This window comes from Cygnus atratus, chromosome 1 (assembly GCF_013377495.2).
Source record: "Cygnus atratus isolate AKBS03 ecotype Queensland, Australia chromosome 1, CAtr_DNAZoo_HiC_assembly, whole genome shotgun sequence".
NCBI lineage: Eukaryota > Metazoa > Chordata > Aves > Anseriformes > Anatidae > Cygnus > Cygnus atratus.
In genome coordinates, this window is record NC_066362.1 from 201,619,123 (window position 1) to 201,642,072 (window position 22,950).

At 35.9% G+C, this 22,950-nt stretch overlaps 1 protein-coding gene across 4 annotated transcripts in view; it reads right to left on the reverse strand.

The window, feature by feature from the left end:
* Positions 1–22,950, reverse strand: part of DLG2 (discs large MAGUK scaffold protein 2) — a 1,033,555-nt gene that overhangs the window by 237,915 nt on the left and 772,690 nt on the right. For all 4 annotated transcript variants that reach the window (XM_035560441.2, XM_035560439.2, XM_050713151.1 and 1 more), the window contains one exon: positions 4,008–4,076. In XM_035560441.2, coding sequence (XP_035416334.1) covers positions 4,008–4,076 — 69 coding nt within the window. The remainder of the gene's footprint in view (positions 1–4,007; positions 4,077–22,950) is intronic.

Genomic DNA, 22,950 nt, shown 5'->3' on the forward strand with positions numbered 1-22,950 from the left:
AAACCTTCAGCCTTGTATGATCTTGAATCAGATCACATAACAAAATATAAATTTGCTTGCAATAGTGACCTGTTCTGCTTGAAAAAGTATTTTATCAGGTTAATTGACTATGGTTTCTCTGGCATTTCTTGTTGATTGAACGTTGGCATTAGCTGTAGAAGCAGTACTTTATCCTAACTTTAATACTGAATACGTTTTTTTATGCATTTATTTGCCAAACGTCATGTCTAACTTGTCACAAACTTTGAAGTATATTTCATATGAGGGAACCTACTGGGAGCCAGGCTTCAACCTGACTGATGCATGCATGAGTGCACTGACTTATATATGGGCAATTTTATTTGCTTTGTGGGAACCCCTCTGGACTTTAGTAGTCTTTCATTTTGTCCTTTGTAGAGAAATTAAAGCCTGCACACCAGGCAATGTTTTCTGCTTACAGCTAGCAAGATGGACTTGGCATACAAGAATAATTTCTTATTTGAAAAGTGAAACTGGTCTGTATTTTTACCTCAGTGCCTGACATTTACCTCAAAGGCATAGGAGTACATCTCCTAGATATGAGAAATTTCAATGAATTCTAGAGAAACAATGTTGGACAACTAATATGCTCTGCAGCTTTGAAAGGGAGATGATTATTCCAGTGTGCTTATTCATTTATACATTGTCTCACATAAGCATTTGTCTCTCTTCCCTGATCTAGGAGGTGCATTATTTACATGATAATAAATCCAGAAATCTGCATCTCTGTTCCACCTGCTATACCCAACACATACACATACTAAAAAGGTTGCTATGCATCCTGGTTTTAAAAAACTATTTGTTATGTATTGAAATCACTATTCTATAAACTATTTCTTTTGCCATTTCATAGCTCTATTTACCATGAACACTCCAGCTTTTCAGCTTGTAAGCAAAGCTAGATGAGATGGAAATGGCAATAGGCAACCACATCACACTGTCAGGAGACAGGAGGCATTCAAAGGTTAAGAGAATACCTAAAAATAGCAATGCCTCTAAGCCATGTTTCGAAATATCAATACACAGTACATCAGAAGCAAGCATCCAGAATTACTTTATATAAGATACTTTGGAAATACAAAGCTGTCTGTAATGGCTGTTCTGTTCAGAATAAAAGTTCTTACCCTTAGTCCTGGTTAAAATGCTGTTTATTTACATATTAATATTTATATATAAAACGTTCTTGATGAAAGACGTTGAAATCCCAATTTCTAAGCAGTTCAGCAGAGTAGATGGCTGGTATAAACAATAGCATGTTAAGTAAAATTTAGTCTGAATGTCAACTGGGGACAGAATTGCTATCATAAAGGACTAACATTATAGATTTGTGAGTAGTACAGAAGGATTTCCAGGTAACAGGTTTTAGTTTTTGTCCAGTATTCTTCCCATTTTGAATATTCACAGCTAAAATTTTTATTAAAACTATTAAAAAAAATTCAGATTAACAATATTTTCAAATCCAAACATTATAGTTTTCTTGTTTTTAAACCATGCAGATAAACCATTTAGGAAGTTACTAATGAGATTGCACTAACAATGACATCAGACACCTGTGAAGTTCATGCCTTTGTAGACATAATAAACCTGTTCACCTCATGTACAGCTATTAAACTGTGAAGAATATAAGGCTTGAATATAAAGAAAATTTAGGTTTTAAAAACTTTTTTTTTTTACTTTGATACTCATTTTTGCTACACATAAAGCCCACAAAAGCATTCTCTCAAAAAAATATTTTTTTATGTATGAACCCATTAACTAGATCAAAAATCTATTAAAGTTTTTAAAACATCTGTGCTAGCCAGTTCAATTATCACATATTCAACAAGGTGGAAAGGAATAAATGCCAGGGAATGCAATTCCACCTGCATTTTTTTGTTCCTCCAGTATTTCATTTCTCCTTCAGAGGACCAACTAATTGTACTACCGCAATGCCTACACAGTCAGTCACACAGAGCCAGCATGCTGGCCTGAAATCTCAGTGTGTCTTAGGGATGCCTTTCAGGCAAAGTAGTCATTTACAAAGCACATCTCAAAAGCAATATAATGAGTCACCTAAATACAGGACTCTACTGATGGAAACCCAGTTCCTAAAAGAGAAAAATAACTTTGTTTTGACATGAAATTATATTAGCTATAAACTTATTTAGCAGCATAGACTTCACAAAAACATTAAAATAAATAGAGCTTTAATATAATGAAATATTTAGGGCTGAGCTGATTACTCTTATTTGCTCAGCAGTGTAATAGGCTAACAGTCCCACTTTCCTATGTGAAATGAAATATGACTCAGTGTAAGTTGATTAGTAATAATTACAAGCCAGATATTCTTCTACCTCCTGAACAGCAGGAGACCTGTAATATCACTTGCAGATTTCCCCCGCTCTAATGATTCATACACAATATATGCAAACTGTCTGTGTGGCCAGTGCAGATTTTGCAATTTATCTAAAAATTCATGTAGACAGATTGATTACCAAATTTCAATGGCAATTTAAGCCTGTGGGGTACCTCCTTATTATGGAGTCCAGTAGACCACGTCAGAGATATTGTAATAGAATTTCTTTTCCTAAATCTCAATTTAGCAAACTCTCCTTTTTTTTTTTTTCCCTCTCAGTTTTTCTTATTTCTAACATCATTTTCCTTGTGAATTGGATTGAGAAAAAGGCAGGGGAATAGAGTATGTCTTTGTTAGTTCATTAGAGAAAGAAAATTAAAATAAAAAAAAAAAACTAAAATGAGGGTGTTTTAGCACTGACAGAGGTTACCCAGAGCTTGTGTAACTTCCACATTTGGTGATAGTCCCAGCTTCTCAAGGAAAAAGACCTTGAGAAACCATCTCTAACTTTGAAATTAGCCCTGCTTAGAGCAAGAAGGCTGGCTGATAAGGCCTTCATTTATAAAATTACCTTCCAGATAAAAGCTCTTAAGCCATATGGGCCTTTCCTATAAGGATTTCATTATTGATTCCTGTTTTCAATGGAAAATTAATAAAGCAGTCTTACCCATTTTAAATACAAACATAAAATTATTATTAGATTTGTTCTTTTTTTTTTATTGTTTAATATTTCATGTTGAAACTTGTGGGAAAAACATTTCAGGCTTCATTTAGGAGTGGATTATTTTACATGTGTGTTGTTTTCTTTTCTCACTGCACCACAGTGAGGTTCCAACATAAAATACAAGCAAGATAGCACCTTTCCTGTGTGGAAACTTTGGACTCCCACTTTTATTATAACAATGAAAAGCTTTGAAATAAGACCTAACAGTAGTCCATGATAAGTTATTGCCTACAAAATACTTCAGGCAGTTCTACATTTCTATGGGAGTGGAGAAACAAATATAACATTTTCTGGAAACTACACCAGTCAGAGCAACCAAAATCTAAATGATTCAGTGTTAAATATCAGGTTTTCTAATATCATAAAGATGCAAAAATATGAACTGCAGTTATGAATTATTCATATTTTACCCAATTATTTCTGTTAAAGTGGAGTCAGCTAAGTACTCAGAGTGATGCTTCTACAATTAACACATAATATACAAAGACATACACCAGCATGGGATTATTATTCTCTATCAGTACTTCTTCAGCCTTAGTCCGGGACACGGTTTGCTTTGCCAAAAGAAATTCATGCATGTATTAAGAAAACAGAGTAAGACTTCACTGGGAATTCCCATGATTAATGGCAACCATTTTACAGCTAATACATGTGAATATTGACTTTAGTCAAGTGAGATGAAGAGATACTGAGATATGTGACAGATATTCTTGTCTTCATGTAAACCAAACTTTTCAATATGAATATCTAAAAAGGGTCAGTACTAATTTGAAAGTATCTATTTCTGCATCTCACAGACATTGAGAGATGTATGCAACATGGTATGCAACAACACAAGTTGTTAACTCCTACATGTAGGTGGGGAGTTCAACGTCTGGCTTAGGGATATCTGAGAGCTCAACAGGAAGCTTCAACAGGGAATCATCTTACCCTTCCACAGAAATGGTCCGCTGCAAGCTCACTGTGGGTGGCCGCGTTGCAGTGCTGTGCTGGGAATGACTGTATGACCAAGGAAGAATAGAGAAAAGTATTTGTTAAAGAAATACACATTTCTCTTGCTCTTATTCTGTCTAGCAGCTTAACTAACACCAAAACAGAAGTAACAATCAGATTGTTTTACACGTGTCTAAGGCATTTTGATTTCAGCAATGCTGATCCCTTAAAACAGGGCTCAGCTGATCTCTTGTGTTTAGTATCAGGTTTCATTCCTGATTAAAACACTACAATGAAGAGATTAGTTCCCCCCAATCTTTCTTATTATTTTTTAAATACATATATACACAGTTCAGGGACTTAAAATAACTTAGGTGCTAATTGTTCTGCAAAATATACTAACCGTAAAACACAAGATATTTGAGAGCAGAAGGTAAAACAGTAAAGCATAATGTTAATAATCTAATTCTTACTGTCTCTCAGGCAGAATGTTCAATACAAGAGGCCATGCGCTACTTGCAATTACACCATAATGTAACTTTGGATTTTACAAATTTCAGTCAACATTCGCTATTTGTTTCAGATTTTAACTGGCTTGAGTCTTTCCAAGATATTTTATCAATTTGAGACACAACATTTAGAAAAAAAAAAAAAGTATTTTCTAAGGAAAATGCAAGCTCTGTGGAAGGAAAAATCATTCCAATTGAAAATCCTGAGGTCTAATGACTGGTCTCCTATGTTGCATTCTCATGACTGAGGAACCTCAAAAATGGTTACTGTGTTAGCTAAGCCCAATAAATTACACAGCAAATGTTAACTTCAGTATTATACTGTTGTATAATAGCATTAAACCATTAATATTCATGTAAATATAAATGAATAACAACACATCAGGCAGTTGTGTGATAACAAATTGCATTCCTTACTGAAGACAGTTTGTTTAAAAAAAATAATTAAAAAATAGAAGTGTAGAAGTGTCTGGGTGTATTCTATGATTAGTTAAAAGGCTATATCACATAGTGAGGCTAAATATTAATAATGCAAACCACAGAATAAAAAAAAAATCTTTGTTTTTTATCACTTATTCTACTAACTGCAGGTCTTGTCTTGTTTTCAAGCTTTGTGTACAACTCAAGCAGTTCAGAAGAAGCAGACCTTGTTCTTAGTAAGAGCTAAGACATTCAACATCAACGAATAATGCATCTATTTTACATGCACGTTTTCCTGTAGCATAGCCATTATTGTCTGTCTTACAGCACAGATTCAATTTTTCTGTGTAGCACATAGACTTGTGACACGTGGTATCTTGCTGCAGGACAAACAAAAGATCTGCTGCCTGCTTGTATTTCCAGTTGAGACCATTGTGCTCTTGTTTCATGTTAGTAAACTGATGTACTCATCTTTGTTCTGAATATTTCAGAAGGCTTGTGGGAAAGTATACTCCCCTTGCTCAAAGAACTACAGAGTTTTTATCTACTGTATAACAAAGAGCAGAATATAAAGGGGAGAGACTCCAGGAGAGACTCTGGCATCCTGGTGTGAACAGAATTGTTGTTAAGTTGGACAAACATTGTAGAATAATATACTAGAAACATTAGTTAAAATTTCACATTGTTTGCATCTTGCATATGCTTGTGTATTTTTAAACTGCCTTCTTTGTTTAAATAAAAAAATAAAGACCAGGTCATGGCTTGTCTTCTGTCCTCTTCCTCTACAGAGATGGAAGGGAACATTTATCCTTACGTTCCTGTACTACCTCCCCAGATCAATGACTAAGGAAGTGAACAGCCTCCCCGTCACCTTTCCCCTGTACATGTACAGAAGTGGCACAGCAGATCCATAACTCCTCCATCCACTAGCCCTTGACTCTCAGAAATTTTACTCCATGAAGCCGCACCAAGAGATGCAAGAATATGGCTGGCAGAAGGAACAAGAACCCAGCAGAGAGAAGGGATGATGATGCAGGTGGTGCCCCTCTAAGTCACACTGCATGTCAAGGTCTTTGTCTAGAGGAAGGATGGCAAAGCCATGCCTGAACTACGCTGCCAATGCCAAACCCTCAACGGACCCTTTAAAGAAGTAGCTCATATTCTCGCAACAGATGCTACATATTCTGTGGGAAGAAAAGTCTGTCAGGAAGGTGTGGCATGGTAGCAACTGAAAGCTTCCTGCAAGAATCTGAGTGAATGTTTATTTCACGAGTATTTGCATACAACACAGTATATATCTGAGCCGACCCCCTCAGTCTTAGGTAGTGTTCTTTTGTTTTAGAAAGCAATGTTGTCATAGGAAAGGGAAGCTAAGGAATGACAGCTGATATAGCACTTTTCCTTAAAAATCTTAAGCCACCTCTATTTCAGAACCTCATCATTACTAGAGCCATAGCATACCAATATGAGCAGGGCTGCAACATTTACATCCAACCACAACTAGCCAAAATGGCTTGAATTGTGAAAGCTTTGTTTCTTCTCCCTAAAAAGATTTCACTACAAGCAAACATATTTGTAAAACTCTGACCAGCTTCAAAATGAGCAAAATTACGAGAGCATTAACGATAGGATTTTCAGCTGCTGAACACTAAAAGCAAATAATTGCCCATTTATCTAGAAAATTAGCAACATACAAAGGTCACAAAAATATACTGAATAGTAAAAATGTGGGATGTGACTGTGTTTGGATGTTGCAAATAGAAGAGTGGACTATGTTCACCGAAGTAATTTATGGAACAGTGAACTCTTATTTCTGCAGCAGAAGAGTCATATTGAAGAAAGGGGTGGTCTTTGTGACAGATTCTCAGTCCCCACCTGAACAGCAATGCTGCATTTGACTGATGAATTCAACTGCTTTTGAGGGTGGATAATTAACCCTGGCTACCTAGTGCCAAACCTGTAGATTACAACCTGTCTGTCAGATCACACTGTTTCCAATCATCTTATATAACAGATCAATAAAGATTATGATTTTTGTCATTATACTATTCAAAATGGCCTTTACAGAATTAACAAAACCTACCAGTCTTTATAAATGATCTGCTTTTTGATATGATAAAATCTCCTTTGACGTGGAAAGAATTACCCTGCTGAATGTAGGTGTACGCAGATCTAAGGCCAGTATTGTCTGCACTTTCATCAAGTTATTCTTGGATTTCAGTATTCATACACTTTTTAAAAAGGAATCTTTTTATAAATGTGAATCTTTTTTTTTTTTTTTTGTTAAAACATATGATTACTATTTAGAAAGGCTCTTGAAAATGTTAATTATGAACTTTGTAAGGAAAATCATTGGAACACAAAACTGAAATGAGATCAAACAGTTTTTCCAGAAGTGAGTAGGAGCACCAGGTTCCTTGATTTTGGGTGCCCAGTCAAAACCACTTCCAAAGCCCTGCTCTGACAGAAGTGGATATTCATCCCTTTCAGAATATCAGATGTGTAAGACCTCAGCAAAAGGGCAAGGTACCCAGAACTCACTCATCACTCTCCTCAGCCACTTGAGAATTTGGGCTGTACCATCACATCTGCAATTTCTTGCACAGAATTGTTATGGCTGGGGCAAGAGGCAGAAAATCAACCAAAGGGTCATCCAGACAGGCTGGCAAAAGAAGAATATTCAGAGGGAAAAGCAAATTCTTGAGAAAATAAGATCCTCACTACATTTCAACCACTAAGTGAAAAGAAAAAGACTAGGATGGATAGTAATATTATTTTCTATTATATCAAATACTCTGCTAAGTAATTCTTACCCATATCGAGTATGAATTAAAGCTGCAATTTCAATTCAGTATTCAGTATTCTGCTGAAATTTCCAAATGTCTCAAGCACTAGGTGTCATCAGTATCTCTCTCTGGAGTGACTACCTAGTTATGCAGAGCTGCACAAGGGGAGCTGCACATACATCATTCCTTCCAAGCAGGGGTCTCAGCTAGTGGCAATATTCCACTCATTAGCAACCCCTTTCCAATCCTAAGTATCCGTGACATACAGTTAAAATGAATCATCCGTGACATACAGTTAAAATGAATCCTTGGCCTCTTTGGATAAAAATAATTCTTAATTGGTGATATGAAAACTCATTTTTATGTGTCATTTATAAAATTTGATGCTCAGTGCAAATTTATGCCAAGGTATCATCATGAATACAATGACAGCTAAAAATTAAAAACACAGTTTAACCGCTGTTTGACACAAGTGGCTATGTAGCTGACACAAAAATATATGTTTAATATAATTCCTGACTGACTGATTTAAAAGATAAAGCTCTTGATGGCTTCTGTCAAAGTGGTTGAATCAGCATAAAGAAGCAGTTTCCATCACATGCTTAGTACACTTGTACAAGTGCCAAAGATCATGTACCACTCATTTTCGTGCACGAAATACAACTTCTAATGAGTTAATGACACCAACATTTTCTATGATGAATGCCTAAACACAGACATATACAACAATATTGAGATATTTCAATAAGTACTATATTTTTACACTCACAGATCTAAGTTTTTGAAGTTTGACATTTAGGCTTATAAAATGCCACCTTTCCTCTGAAACGAATGAAGAATGAACATCTCAATAGTTTTAATAATATAAAGTAATAATATTTCAATATATCACTCTGTATTCCAGTCACTTAATATAGATTTTTGCTGAAGAAATGAATCTCATAGACTTTAATTCCTGTAAAATACTAATTTTAATTTAATTCCATTTAATTTTAGTTCTTTGAGACAATGGATATATACTATTCTTGTAAGAAAATTCATATGAGTGAAGGAACAAAGAATGAAATTCTAAACATATAATAAGAGGCAAAATAGGCACAGGACCCAAACTCTCTCTTTTTTTTTTTTTTTAATGGGTTTAATTTTTTTTGGTTGGTTGCTTTTTTTTTAAATCTGTTTTTTAAGCAAAGCTTGCCATTTAGTGTCTTTGTAAAATAATAAAAATAGGGCAGCATGGTGTCAACATATTTTTGAAATTATTATTATGAAAATAACAAGATCACTAAGTGTTATAGTAAAAAGAAGGGGGATAGTCAGTCTCCTCAGTTCTAATTCTGTTCTAGCCCAAGGATGCTTTAATTGAACTTCTGCTGTGTGGGTGATGCTGAAACTGATGGCAATATTGTAAACTCTTCATTCCCTTCTACGGACCACAGGAAATACTGTCTTCCCATCACAAATGCTGTGGCACTTTCACCAACACACAATATTCCAGTGCAACTCCCATCTGGGGTGAAACAATCACATTTGGGAAACATTCATTGTGTTTTAAGCTTCTACAATGCAATTTGGCAAATAAAAAGAAGGACAAACTGGCACTAAGGGATCAGACTGCATGACAACCAAATCATAGTTCACCTCAAAGACTACCAATGCATTCAGAGTGGAAGAAAGAAGGTTGCTACAATACCAATTTTTTCCTGGTCTCTTCTGCACATATAAAAAACAATGCACGTTGTCTTTTCACATGGAGTCCTAGAAAAACCATCTGCTTTCCTCTCCCAGCCCACCTCCTACTGACAAAGGACAGTTGTCCTCCATTTGCCATAGCAAAAGAATTCATTAGTTTTCGCATGTTATTTGCTTTGGCGAGTGAAAACTGACAGCACAGATATCATTAATTGCTTCCTAAATCGATTGACCTGTGCCTTCTTGTAAAGAAGCAGTGGTGGGGCCAGTGTCACAGGCTGGACAGACCTCGTCAAAGACTGGCTTCTGAGCAACTCTATTGAAGTCCCAACCCTGAAACTACCACACAGAACGGTATACACTACAAAATGGATTTGTCTATCAAAAATTCTGTGCAAATAAATAAATAAACCTTAGCTCTGATTTATTCCTTGTTATTCACAATATTAAAAGAAGCCCAATCCATACAATACTGAAAAAATTTCCACTGGGGAGCAGTGAGGGGAATACTAATACTGTTTGGTTTTATGATGTATTCTCAGCATGTTGTTTCTTATGTCAAGGACTAGAGGTAGCAGTGCAGTTGTTTACAGAGTTTCTAACCCTTTTCTTTGATGAATGTAAAAGTTTAAAAAGACAACATGCTTTAATTCCATTAATGTGGAGTTTTAATTCAGCTCAGTGAAGTGAAACCAGCTTTTCTTGATGCTGCCGACAGCTAAACTTTTAACTTCAATGAGGTTTTGCTTTCCTATGGGATTAATTAGAAGACCAGAGAGTGCTTTTTTGGTATTAATTTTATCTCAGCTACAAACAGCTTGATAATATCCAGTACTGACAGTCACTGACCCATAACAGAAGCATCAAACCAACCAGACAGTCTCCCATCAGAGGTAAACAGGAAGCTTCAGAGAAAAGGACATTCAACCCTGCTACCTTCAGATCACCCTTCGGCAGTAAAGCCACGCACGAGCTATAACACTGTTTTCCAGTACAGGCACATACAGTGAGGATTTCTGGGGTGACTCAGCAGTCATAATTCCTTTTTTAAAATGCTTTTGCTACAGATATTCTACAAATAGTATTGCTATGCTGAATACCTACCCAATGGACAAAAGAAAAACAAAAGGATTAGGTTGTCACTGCCTACAGACATGAAGAATAAGGACCACATTACATCTTTGTCCAGGTTCTCTGGAATGATTTCTCTTGCACAAATGGAGTCAGTGAGGTTGCTGACCTCGTCCTTCTCTCCTTCCTTCCCCAAGCAGTAGCCAAAGAGAAGTGGTTAGCCACATTTTCCAACTTAAAGTGTCTGAGTTACTGCAGCACTAAATTAGCATCATATAGAAATAAGGAAGAATGCAAGGTGAAACTGTGACTCACAGGAATGCTTCAGAAATGCAGCAGCTCCTGGAATAAAGCTAATTATACAGCTTTATTAAGAGTGTGCCTAAGTCAGCACCTGTCTTCAAAGTGGTGAAACATACACAGACTTCAAATCTGCTTCCTTACAGCTGAGGTAATTGCAGGAGATAATAAGCTTTAAAATATGGCAAGTATGCTTATCTGAGAAGGAATTGCTATTTTAGTTTGAAATATAATATTTAAAACAGCTGATGAAGTTTGGAATGATATGTGGGGAACTGAAAATATTCAGGAATGCTGTTTAAAAGAGTAGAGTGGAAGGGTTATACTGCTGGCAAAGTTTCACATGTAGTCTAATATTTACACAAAGGGTAAATATAGACTTACACAGTACTGTGAAGGAAATGGTATTGAGCAAACTAGACATCCTGAATGAAAACTGTACCAAAACCCACTGTGATGACTTAATATATAATTAAGTGGAACAGACATTTAAGAAACGTGAGACTTGATTTAATGACTCAGACATGGTACCTTGTTCTTTTGAGAGGTTACTCTGTTCTAGACTTCACCGCTAGGTACTAATGACTGTTATATGATACATTTCTACTTTTGCTTAAATTTGTCCATTTCACCCCATCATCCTTCTGATTCATTATGTTCCATGTTCATACCCTTTTCTCATGTTCGTTAGAAATGGAACATGTTAAGTCTCCATGACATTCCAAGACATTCTGTTTTTGAAAAAAAATGCATCTCAAGCTTTCTGACTAGCCTCTCATTCTTTTAAAAAGTATTGTTATTAATATTATTATTGTTATTATTTATTGTTGTTATCACTACTTCAATGAATATAAGAAATTATAAAGATCCACCTGGGACTTGAAATACTCATTGATGACATCAGTTTTGCAATTATATCAGCTAAGTGAAGACTGAGGTTTGCATCTCAAAATATTTGAAATAATGGAAAACTTACACAGGTATGTAGGAGAAAAAAAAAAAAGGTGAATGGTAGAGGAGAGAAAATCTCACCTTCTCACTTGTTTAAGCAGTATCAATTAGAAGTGGTCCATTAACATAACTCTGTGTTTGTCTCTAATTACAGCTGAGGAGGAGGATGCAGTGATATTTTTGTGAATTTAAATCAGAAGCATTTGTTTAGGAATTATAGAAGGCTTCCTGGTATGCTCGGCATGGCCTCCCAATTACCTGCATTGTGGTACCCTGGTACCACTGCCTATCCAATGCTGAGTTTCCAACTCTTTCTGAAGAAAGTATCTGTCATCCTCCTGGTTACCCTCCTCCCTGGTCTTTGGCATGATGCTTATGTAATCCAACGTCAGTACGTTTTTGTTTTGTTTTGTTTTGTTTTGTTTTGCTGTGCTGCTGCACTTGAATGCCATACCTCACTTAGTGTTTACTGTCACTCCTAACACTCTTTCAGCATTAGTGCTTTACAGGCATTACCACTCCAGTGAATTACACAGGGTGCAAGAGACTTGTAGATTGTTTGATTGCTCTGCGACACAAGTATTCTTGCTGAGTAAAAAAAATCAGCTTCAATAAGGGAAAATTCTACAGTAATTCTAAAGACTTTCTAAAATAAAACTTCCACTAAGGATGCCTGGAGACACTAAATAATCAGAATGATCAGAATAGTGTTGTAATAATTCACAGGCAGAGTGCTAAAGCTTGTGGCATTATATAGCTGGATGGAACCATTCAGCTTCTCACTATTTTATTTTTTTATATATATATCATTATCTGCCCTGCTTAATTTCAAATGTATTTCATTTTTTCCTATAAAAAAGTAATTATTGCAGTAATTGCACACAGCCATATATGTATAGTATGGTTCTTCAGGTTTTGATACGCGTGATGACAGTAGGAATTTACCCCCAGCACCATGAGATGCAGGCATGGCCTCGTCCCACCACAGCTGAGCCTCTGCTGCAGGACGCTTGGCTAGTGGGGTGCCCGGGGAGCACATAGCACAATTTCCATCAGTAGCTGTTCTGTGGCAACTGCAGTGCACAGCACTCACCACTGTCCCAGAACACCAGTGTGGATGTATTTCTAGAGCTGTGTATTGCTTCCGTAATGAAACCTATTTATCGCACACAAAGCTCATTAGGTTTCTGTGCTAGTAATGACCCAAGTATCTGTAGCAAAATCCCATTCCAGTTTAAGCAAATGTCAAAAGACATTAGCAAGCATTTGAAAAACTGGTTCTCTTTTAAGGAACTTTGAATGACAAAACTTAGATAGAAATCTAGGAAATCTTCAAAGTTGTACTAATATTCATATAGGCACAATGGACTCATATAAGATTTGCAGTTGAAAAATCCCAAATTGCACATCATGCCTGTATTTATAAGCTGCATTGTTGAAAAAAAAAAAAAAGTGAGTAGGGAAGTAATGAAATTGCTTCTATCAGCAAAAGAAAAAGCTCACCTAATTTACAGTCTGTGAATACAGCATAAATTCTGAAATACTGTAAGCTAGGAAATTGTTCATATTGATGCTAACAGCCAGTAAAAGCTTGAATTTCAGAAAGTGTCAAGACCAGGATTTTAACTGAATATTTAGCTGAATTATTTTTGTCAAAATTCAGTTTCACAGGAGATATGCGCTAAACAGGAGGACAAGAAAACAAATGGTTAAACATTCAGACACCAGAAAAATCTGTAAAGATCCCACATTTTCAGATACTTTTCTACTACAGTCCATAGAAGTTCATTTAAAGTTATGAATACCATTTATAAGAATTTTGATAGCTCCTTTCCCTTCAGGAATTACAGACCTAATTCCAATTCAGGATAAAAAAAAAAAAAAAAAAAGTACTACGTGATTTCAACAGAGAACTCTGCAAGAGCAATCTTCACATTAACAAAATGGACAGAGATTATTAACAGTTACATTGGCTTTTTGCAATACTGCATTTAGTGCCTAGGAAAGCTTAGCTTTGCTTTCTCTTCTCAAAGGAGGGTTGACTTTCTTTGCACTGAAGATGGCACTTGTAAAATAATTCATAGGGCTTTTACACTGCATCTGCTTCCTTTTAAAGAGTAGGGAAATAATAGATAGATAACCCTAATGACAGCGCTTAAATAACTGCAATCCATTAAACTAATTTGCAAAATTCCTACCCATCTCCATCCAAAGAAAAATATGCACAAAGTTCATTTTGTGGTAGAGTCATTGCACTGCATTTTACTCATTCAAGAGAAAGCATATGGATGATGACAATTAATTAAAGTGATTTAAAACAGCAATGAAAAACTGTTTGATGCCAAATCATAGCATGCCATTAACAAACGTTTCTGTACCCCATGAGATTCTGTATCATTGTATTTGCACAATAAGAACATTTTCCACATAAATGTGAATTTTAATTCTACTTCTGCATAAGACCAAGTTTATTTCCTCTGTTCTACTTATTAACTCTCATGTGTGTACTGCAATGATTTACGCTACCTGTCCAGGTGAATCAGCCAGAAAAGGAGTGCAGTCAGCTTCCACACAAGTGGTTCATTAAAACAAAAAAGATTATCACAACAGAAAGAATGCTAAATTATGATTACAATCTAAAATATATCAGAACAGCACACTTTATATTGCAGTTACTTCTGATACAATGTTTACTGCACCTGTGTGATACCTTCGGATAATGTTATCCCTCCTATTTGGATATACATTATCTCTGTGCAAACTGGGAACATGGGTTGGCTATTTTTATTTTATTTTTTTAACAGACCGGAGGTGAGAATGTAATTCTGCTGCTGTTTAGTGTCATTTTATCTCTCATTGTAATCAGCCGAGCATGCATGTATGCGTGTGCAGTTCCAAACACAAAAAACATAAAGGCCAGAGAAATACGCACAGGGAAAAACAAAAGTAGAGATAACGCAAGGCACATAAACATAAATGACATATGAACAGAATACAAACAAACAGGATAATGAATGGTAATTTGAAAATGCAGAAGTATGAAGAATGTACTTTAAAATGAAAGATGAACAGTGAAGAAATTCAAGAGCTTAAGCTCTCCTGTTCCTAATCTAATCTTCATGAAGCATGATTCTTTTGCACTTGATAGAAGCCAGAGTTAATCAGCATTTCACGGGAAGCAGTCAGCATTTTGCACCATGAGGTCTGAGGATGAAGTATACACTAGAACTAGACATAAAAAGTTTTAAAAAGCTATTAAATTTTATCATTCTGGGGTTCCTTACAGTGGGAGGATCAGACATAATCATCTTCCGCAGTACAATACTGCAATATTGTCCACGCAGACTAGTAATTGATTTTGCTTGTCTTTGATTATAGGCCATAGATTGGATTAGATGAGCAATGGAGTAAATAAATTATTTATATATTCCATTATGTCAATCCTTACATCCCTAAATTAACTGATAGAACACCATTTATTTAAAGATGCTCATTAAATTCAATCTTTGACGAGAAACTTGGCTATTTAGGAAAGAACCATGAAAGGAATTCATGAAGAACTGTAAGGCTATGACAGTCATTAAGGTGAACTGTTTAGTTACAAACCTAGTAGTTAAATCAGTTGACTAAAACACTGGAAACTGGTTTTAAAAGACTTGCAAAAAGTCTTGCAAAATTAGCAAGCATGACTGAGTTGATAAACAGTCAATTAGTGGACATTTCTGGGAACTGATTTGATGTCATTAATACACCTAATAGCATAAGCCCTGGACAACAGGCCGACTTTCCTTTGCTAAGCTTTTCAAACACTTCTTCTAGGTTAGGGATCATTTCATATAACTACAATCTTCACTTCAATCAGCAAAGAAACCCAAAGTTCTTGGGTTATTTTAAGCTTACTGTATTGTGAAGGGTAGTGCTGTTGCCATGTTTCTACCACTTTCAGATTTCATTCATTAGATAAACAGTTTTATCTAGAACATAATCTTGCTCTCTGTTTCCAGCTAATCATTTCTCTCTGCAAGTACCTTTACTTTGGTTCTCAAATGTTATGGGCCAGAACCAGTTGGACTGGGTACACTGAGAGAAAAGACACTGCTATCTAAGAGACAAGTGCATGAATAGCAGACAGGGAAGCACAAAGAAGCATAAAGCACCTCAAATGAGATGCCATCAATAAAAAAGATCACAGTTGGATTTATAACAGCAAATCATCCAGTTTTAACAAGGACTAAAAACAGAATTCCATCAGCATTTAGCACTAAAAAAATAGCAACACAAGGAAGCTATTTTTGGAGATTGGCATCTTATGTCCATATTTGATCCTGTGCACACAAACTGAGTTAACATTGCAACTTTTTGTTTCAGTTCTCCATGCGTTACTTTTTGAGGATAAAACAGTTCTACCCTGCAATCAGTGAAACTCTTCATCCATAAAATATGGATTACTCAGATGATACAAATGGCAGTGTGAATATATGCACATGCATTGGATGGTCATCCACATTTTCATATCTTGCATATGCAAGATTGGCAAGAAATTCCATGGCAATAGGCTCTTGTGTTTAGAATTCAGAATTGATATCTTATTTTATTTTCTGTTATACCTCTCTTCCAACTCATCAGGAATGTCTACTATTATAAATAATGTGTTTAAATGATCTTTTCTTCACCATTTCTCCAAATACATACATCAGTAAACCCAAAGAGGGTTATTTCACTCATCAGTTACTTCTGTGTATAACGTTCATTTTCGCACCCAAGTTAAGTTGATAGTTTGATTGCTTCTTTTTTTCTCCTGGCGCAAGGATAGACCTGGAGACATTCTACACATCTGAGGCATCTAAATTCATTTAAACTTGCAACCTACTGTTAAACATATACTTAGTGTGGTTGTGGAATTCCTTTATTCATTCAGACATTGCTACATGTTAGTCCCAAACACAGACTCTTCCTTTTCAATGAAAATGCAGAACATGCAAATTAATGTTGGATGAGGTTCATGAATTCAGTTCATGTATTTCACAGATACCGTTCTAGACTCATTAAATATTCCTACAGCAAGTGTTAACGCTGTGCAGTTATGTCCTAGCAGAGACCAGAGGTAAACAAAGTCTCAAATTAAGACTCTGACAACAGTCAGCATTTTACAGAACAAAATGAGACAATTTCTTCTCACTTCATGTCTCATGTTGTCTACTTGGAGAATGGTTTAAGTCTTGAGAGGTTAAATGCTAATACCTTTTACTTATTTACTTTTATTAGGTCCTATTTTAATTCACTTGGCTTTTTTCTTGTTGTTGTTAGGAAAATCCCTTCAGAATACTACTAAATTCCTGCATTTTGGTTAATTGTTTGACCTGTATATCAAAATTCCTAAATCACATGAATTCCTCTACTTTTTTCTAGGAATTCATTTTCATATCAGTTGACATTATCTTGACTCTTCAGAAAAGATAATGACACTGATTTACATTCAGATGTTACTAAAATTTGAATTTGTATTCTTGATTTGTGTGCTTTGTTTCTTGCTCCTTTTAGCAACTGAGTTTGAAACTTCCCAGACTCCCTGTGGACTTCCTTTGGAACCTACTATAGACATTCAGCCTCTCTGTTCTTCAACTACCTGCCACTAAAAAATAAAAAATAATAAAAAAATAATAAAAAAAAAGATAAATCAGATGTCCAGACCCTTACTGTGATGGGAGTAATATAAGTACATTTAGGCAGACAAGACTAAAATTAATTTGTACTATTCACCATTTCTGTGGGCAAGGTGAAGAAAACCTGTCATTTTGTAAGTTGTATCAATGCCGCATTGCTGTTACTTGACACTAAACTACCATGTTTTTTTCTGTGTGAAGTGGTAATACAGGAGTAGCAAAATTGGCAAATTTAAATATGATGACATGGAAGCTTGACTTGGCTTGACTTGCTAGTGCTGTTCTTTAAAAATGAAGCAAAAACCTTTTAAAGAATAAACTGTTTAAGGTCCCAAAACATCGACAAATTCTGCATGCATATTTACACCAACAACTTAGTTAAATTTAGGTTCAACTCAAAAAGGTCAGTTGCATAACTAGACTTCCGCAAAACTCAGGGATGTGTAGAGCTTGTAACCCTTTCTGGACATGTAATGTGCATTTTTTCATTTTCTTTCCCATGGACCTTCCCAGTGGCTTTACTTTTTCCAGAGACTTCATATCAATACAGTGCCTTATAACGACTGTAGCTTAAGATGAACATCTATGTCATTTGTCCCACTATTGTAAATTGGCACTGAACATCTCTGCATAAGTACATATACTTTAGCAGGGGTAGTTTTGTACTTTTCACTGTCTCCTATCAAAAACTGATGCTCAGGATTTCGTATTTCCCCTATATTTCTTGGCAATAAATAAGAATACTTTTTTCTCCCCTCCCTTTTCTGTCCCCCACCAAGTGATACTTCTCAAATTAATATACGTAAATGCTCTGATGCTTAAGAAACTATGGTGAAGTACAATAACTGTGTAACTTACATTGTCAAAATATTAACTCTAAATATTCACCCTCCACTTTTCAATTACGAAACAAAGTTTCAGTATTTTCAAACTCCCAGAGATTTTGGTTCTTATCCCAGGGTCCTTCACAGACAGTAGCTGGAAAGAGACTCTTGTGAGGATATTGATAAACAGTAAATCCTGAGAAACGTTCATTTATTGTGTGTGCCTTTTTTTTTTAATCACATTTCAAGAAAATGTGAATGAAAATGAGAACTTTTTTTTTTTTATCACAGTATAGTGATAAATGAACTCCACAATCTCAGAGCTCCACACTAAGAACACCTGAGCAGCTCCCAGTAATGAACCAATGTTCTTAAACATTTGTGCCTTCCTATACAGTAAGGCTTTGTTACTTCCTCCTCCTTCCACATACACTTTTTAAACATATAACTAACATATGAAAAGATTACAGTACTTATACAAATTTACTAATGATACTATGGAAGTGGAAGAGAAACTGACTGCACATAGACACAGCACTTGTTCACCAGGATAAACTATCCTTCTTATGTTTATTCTGAACTGAGGTGGAATCTATAACAGAAATGTTAAAGACTTGAAGTCATATTTAGATTTTACTGCAGGGTTACATCATTAGAAGGTAAGTCTAGAGGGAAAAAAAATATTTTTTATGTAATCAACAAATAACTTTGTTGGCCAAACATATAGTAAATCCAACTACTCCACAAATGCCATAACAGCTTTAAAATATTCTTCTTGAAGGACTGAGCTACTAATTCTCATACCATCAAGGGAAGTGAGAAAATACGGACACAAGTCAACTGGAGTGAAATTAATTAGGAATTAAAAATGGGCTGATGTGTTCTAGCTTGTGTATACTCAGCCTACTTTCCATTTGAAAGGTGAAAAGAAAGAAAATTCAATATTCAAACTGAGACAGAAGAGCAGAAGTGTCATGGTTTCCAAATCAACAACATGCCAAACTATGGAATCTAAACAGAAATTAACAGATTCTTGCCTATGTATCTCTGGCCTGTATTCCTTTAGTAGTTCACATTTTACTTTCAAATGTAATTTAGGTACTTCCAAATCTGTATTTTATTGAAAATCAGTTTCACTTTGACTCTTGAGAGTATCTGAAAGCTCATCTTACATTTTACAACAGCAAATTTTCTCACTAGGCTAGTGAATCACGTAGTGTTTTTTAAAAAAATTATGCACTATCTTCCATGTCTGTTAAATACTACAAACATTTATAGGCATATTTACATGAAAATGAGTTTAAATCAATAATAAAAATGTCTATCAGTCCTCTCCACACCAAAAGAAAAGCTTAACCTATAATTAGCCTGATATTTATTCAAAATCTAGACGGTATTTAAAAACAGCTCACTTACTGTAGCATATGTACATAAATGTACTGTGTAGATAAATGAGAGGTTAGTTTCTCATAATTTTGGTTTTCCTTTCTGCTATTTTCCCCATTTTCATAAACCCTTTTGTATTAACTGTGTTGCCAGACAGAATTTATGAACAATGCACAGCACCTCCTGAAGTTTTTTTGAGACTTTCAGTCCAGCTCAAAGTTAGATAAGGTTCTTAAATAATGTATTTATGTTTCTTGTTGCCATTGCTTATATCACACTGAAGTATCTGCAAGCAAATGGTTCCAGTTATATAGCCAATAATTTTAAAGAGAAACATTTTTTTTTTAAATAGGAAATGTAATGACTATTGATAAATAAATATTAAGTAATTATTGTTCTCATGGCCCCATAAAGGTACAGATACGTTCTGATAGTGGGAAAAAAAATCTGCAATGGGAAACAAAAATATGTAGAAATTTTACATTAGACCAATGAGTTGGATTCCATTATGCCAGGATTTTCTTTAATCTCTGTATTTCTGTGTTTCTGACTACCTCATTAATTATCCCTGGAGTTGTTCAAGACCAGGTTGGATGAGGCCCCAGGCAACATGACCTGGTGAGTGGCATCCCAGCCCATGGTGAGGGGTTGAAAGTAGATGGTCTTTAAGGTCCCTTCCAACCCAAGCAGTTCTATGATTCTATGATTAATTAGTATTATATGCTTTTGGGTCAGAAAAAGTAAAGTGCTGTGAAAACAGTGAGTACAAGAGATGAGGACTGAGTTTAAACAGTTCATTTAGTTTTGCAACACCTTCCAAACAGTGTCCTTGGATGGGCTTGCAAGATCATCCTGGTCCAGGATGGTTGGACCAGATGATCTTGGAGGGCTTTTCCAACCTTAATGATTCTATAATTCTATGATTGGCCTAGCACAGATTCGGCAAAGAGTGCAACCCTCTGTTTCTGTTTCACAAATGTATGTTTAGACATATTCCCCATTCAAATTCAGACCTTACTTGACTTACTAAACCAACAAAAATGGACATATTTGCAAGAAACTACATATATGGCTTATGTCAACAATAATAAATGGTAATAATTAGATAGAAAATCATTTGAGAGCCTGATTCAGCAATATATTACTCCAGTGGGATAACTGTAGTGTAAAACAAGACTAGCACATTACTGCTGCTGTTATAATTCTCTCGCATTTCCATGACAAATTACACTGATATAATTAGAGGTCCCACCTGCTTGCAGCAATGCCTCCTATCACTCCACTTGGTACTAATGATCACTCTTGTTTTTGCAGTACAGAAAGTCATGCATATCTGCATCTGTTGGAAATATATTTTAACTTCGAGGGCTGCTATTGGGGTCCGTGGATGCAGGTCACATATTTCACAACTGGGCAAATTTGAAGGAAATTCTTAATCTGCCAAGGGTCATATGACCTGTCAGTGGTTCAGGGAAATTTCCGAGTTCCAAGCTTTAACCAGTTCTTTGCTCTAACCAGTAAGCTTTCTCTTTATTTATTTATTTATTTATTTATTTATTTTGCGTGTAGCTGCAGCCCTGGAAATTATTCTTCCTCCAACAGATAAAGCATAGGTAGCCACAGGGTAGCTTTATTTACCCTGTCTCCACAGTCTTATTTCTAACTCAAAGAACTCTCTCTGGGGGTAAAAAGAGTAATTTGTTCTCCAGGTTAAATCTATTCTTGTTTTTTTTGATGAGCTGAGGGTCTAGCAATTACTGTGACAGATGGAGTGATGATTTTTATGATGTGGAAATTCGTCCACAGGAATGAAACTGAAATCTCCAAACTCATTTCTCACTTTGGCCTTTAGACAGTCGTCAGGTAATAATTGCCATTAACTTTCATCACTGTGGACAAGACTTGAATTAGTGAATGACTTCAATTTGTTAGTGTAGCAGTTGTCTGCAGAGTGACACTGTCAAGTTTCTGTCGTTTGTTCTGAATACACCTAAAAAAAAAAAACAAAAAAAACCCTAAACCTGGTACGGAATCAATACTTAAAATGTGGGTTTAAATTTCTCCCAACACTCTGAAGTATCTGAACATTGTGTATGAAGCTCTAGTGCTCTATCTTTTTGGAAGAACTGTTTCAAGGGTATTTTTAGACCAGATTCATAGACCTGAACAAAGTGTTTGAGACACTTCTTATGTATATTGAAAATGGGTCTCACAGAAATTGTTGTTTCAAACAAAATAGTTATGGTGTGGACTTAGTTATGAATGGACTGTTTGGATTTTCATGAAATAATCTGAAACATCACTAGACAATAACTGCAGGAGACAGTGTTAGGTGGGTGGGTGGCATCCTCTGTAGCAGACACCAGGATCCAGTTAAATTTCAATTTGGGTATCATGGTCCACCTCACCCTCCCCATGCTGGGTGACAGACTGTCCAGGCCAAAATCCTCAGGCAGGATCCAGTTAAAAGTGGTCTGATATCCTTTTAGTCTCCTGGTCCCAGTCTTCACCATTAACACAGAAAAGGCATAGCATTGGCACATAGGATTGGCATTCAGGAGTGTTTCTTTGGTCTTTCTGAGAGATTGAATTTCAGAGCTTGCTTATAGGCTTGAAAAGGAAGGATACATCTTCCTTTATTCCCAGATGTCTCTCCGTGGGTATGTTTGTAATCATAACAGCAGGAAAAACTTAATACCAGTGATTTACAGATGTTTTCTTTGTAAGAACTGACATTCATCTCTTCTCTAATGACCTAGTAAAGAAAATACTGCTATTTAACTAAACTGTGTTAATATTTCTGTACATTTTATGCATTAAGAATACACAGTTTAATTTCCATGAGTGCACAACATTAAAAAAAAAAAGTAGATCTATAGCTCACAGAAGACACACTATCTCTGAAAATCAAACTATATATTCACAAAATCACAGAAACACAGATTCACAGAATCACAGAATGGATGAGGTTGGAAGGCACCTCTGGGTCCATCTGGTCCAATCCCTGCTCAAGCGGGGACACCCAGAGCAGGCTGCCCAGGACCACGTCCAGGTGGCTTTGGGAGATCTCCAAGGAGGAGACTCCACAGCTTCTCTGGGCAGCCTGTGCTAGTGCTCTGTCACTTGCACAGCACAGAAGTGATTTCTGATGTCCAGACTGAACCTCCTGTGTTCCACTTTGTGCCCACTGCCTCTTGTCCTGCAACTGGCACCACTAAAAATAGCATGACTCCATCCTCTTTACACCCTTCCTTCAGGTATTTATAGATTTTTTTGAGACTCCCCACTGAGCCTCCTCTTCTCCAGGCTGAACAGCCCCAGCTCTCGCAGCCTCTCCTCAC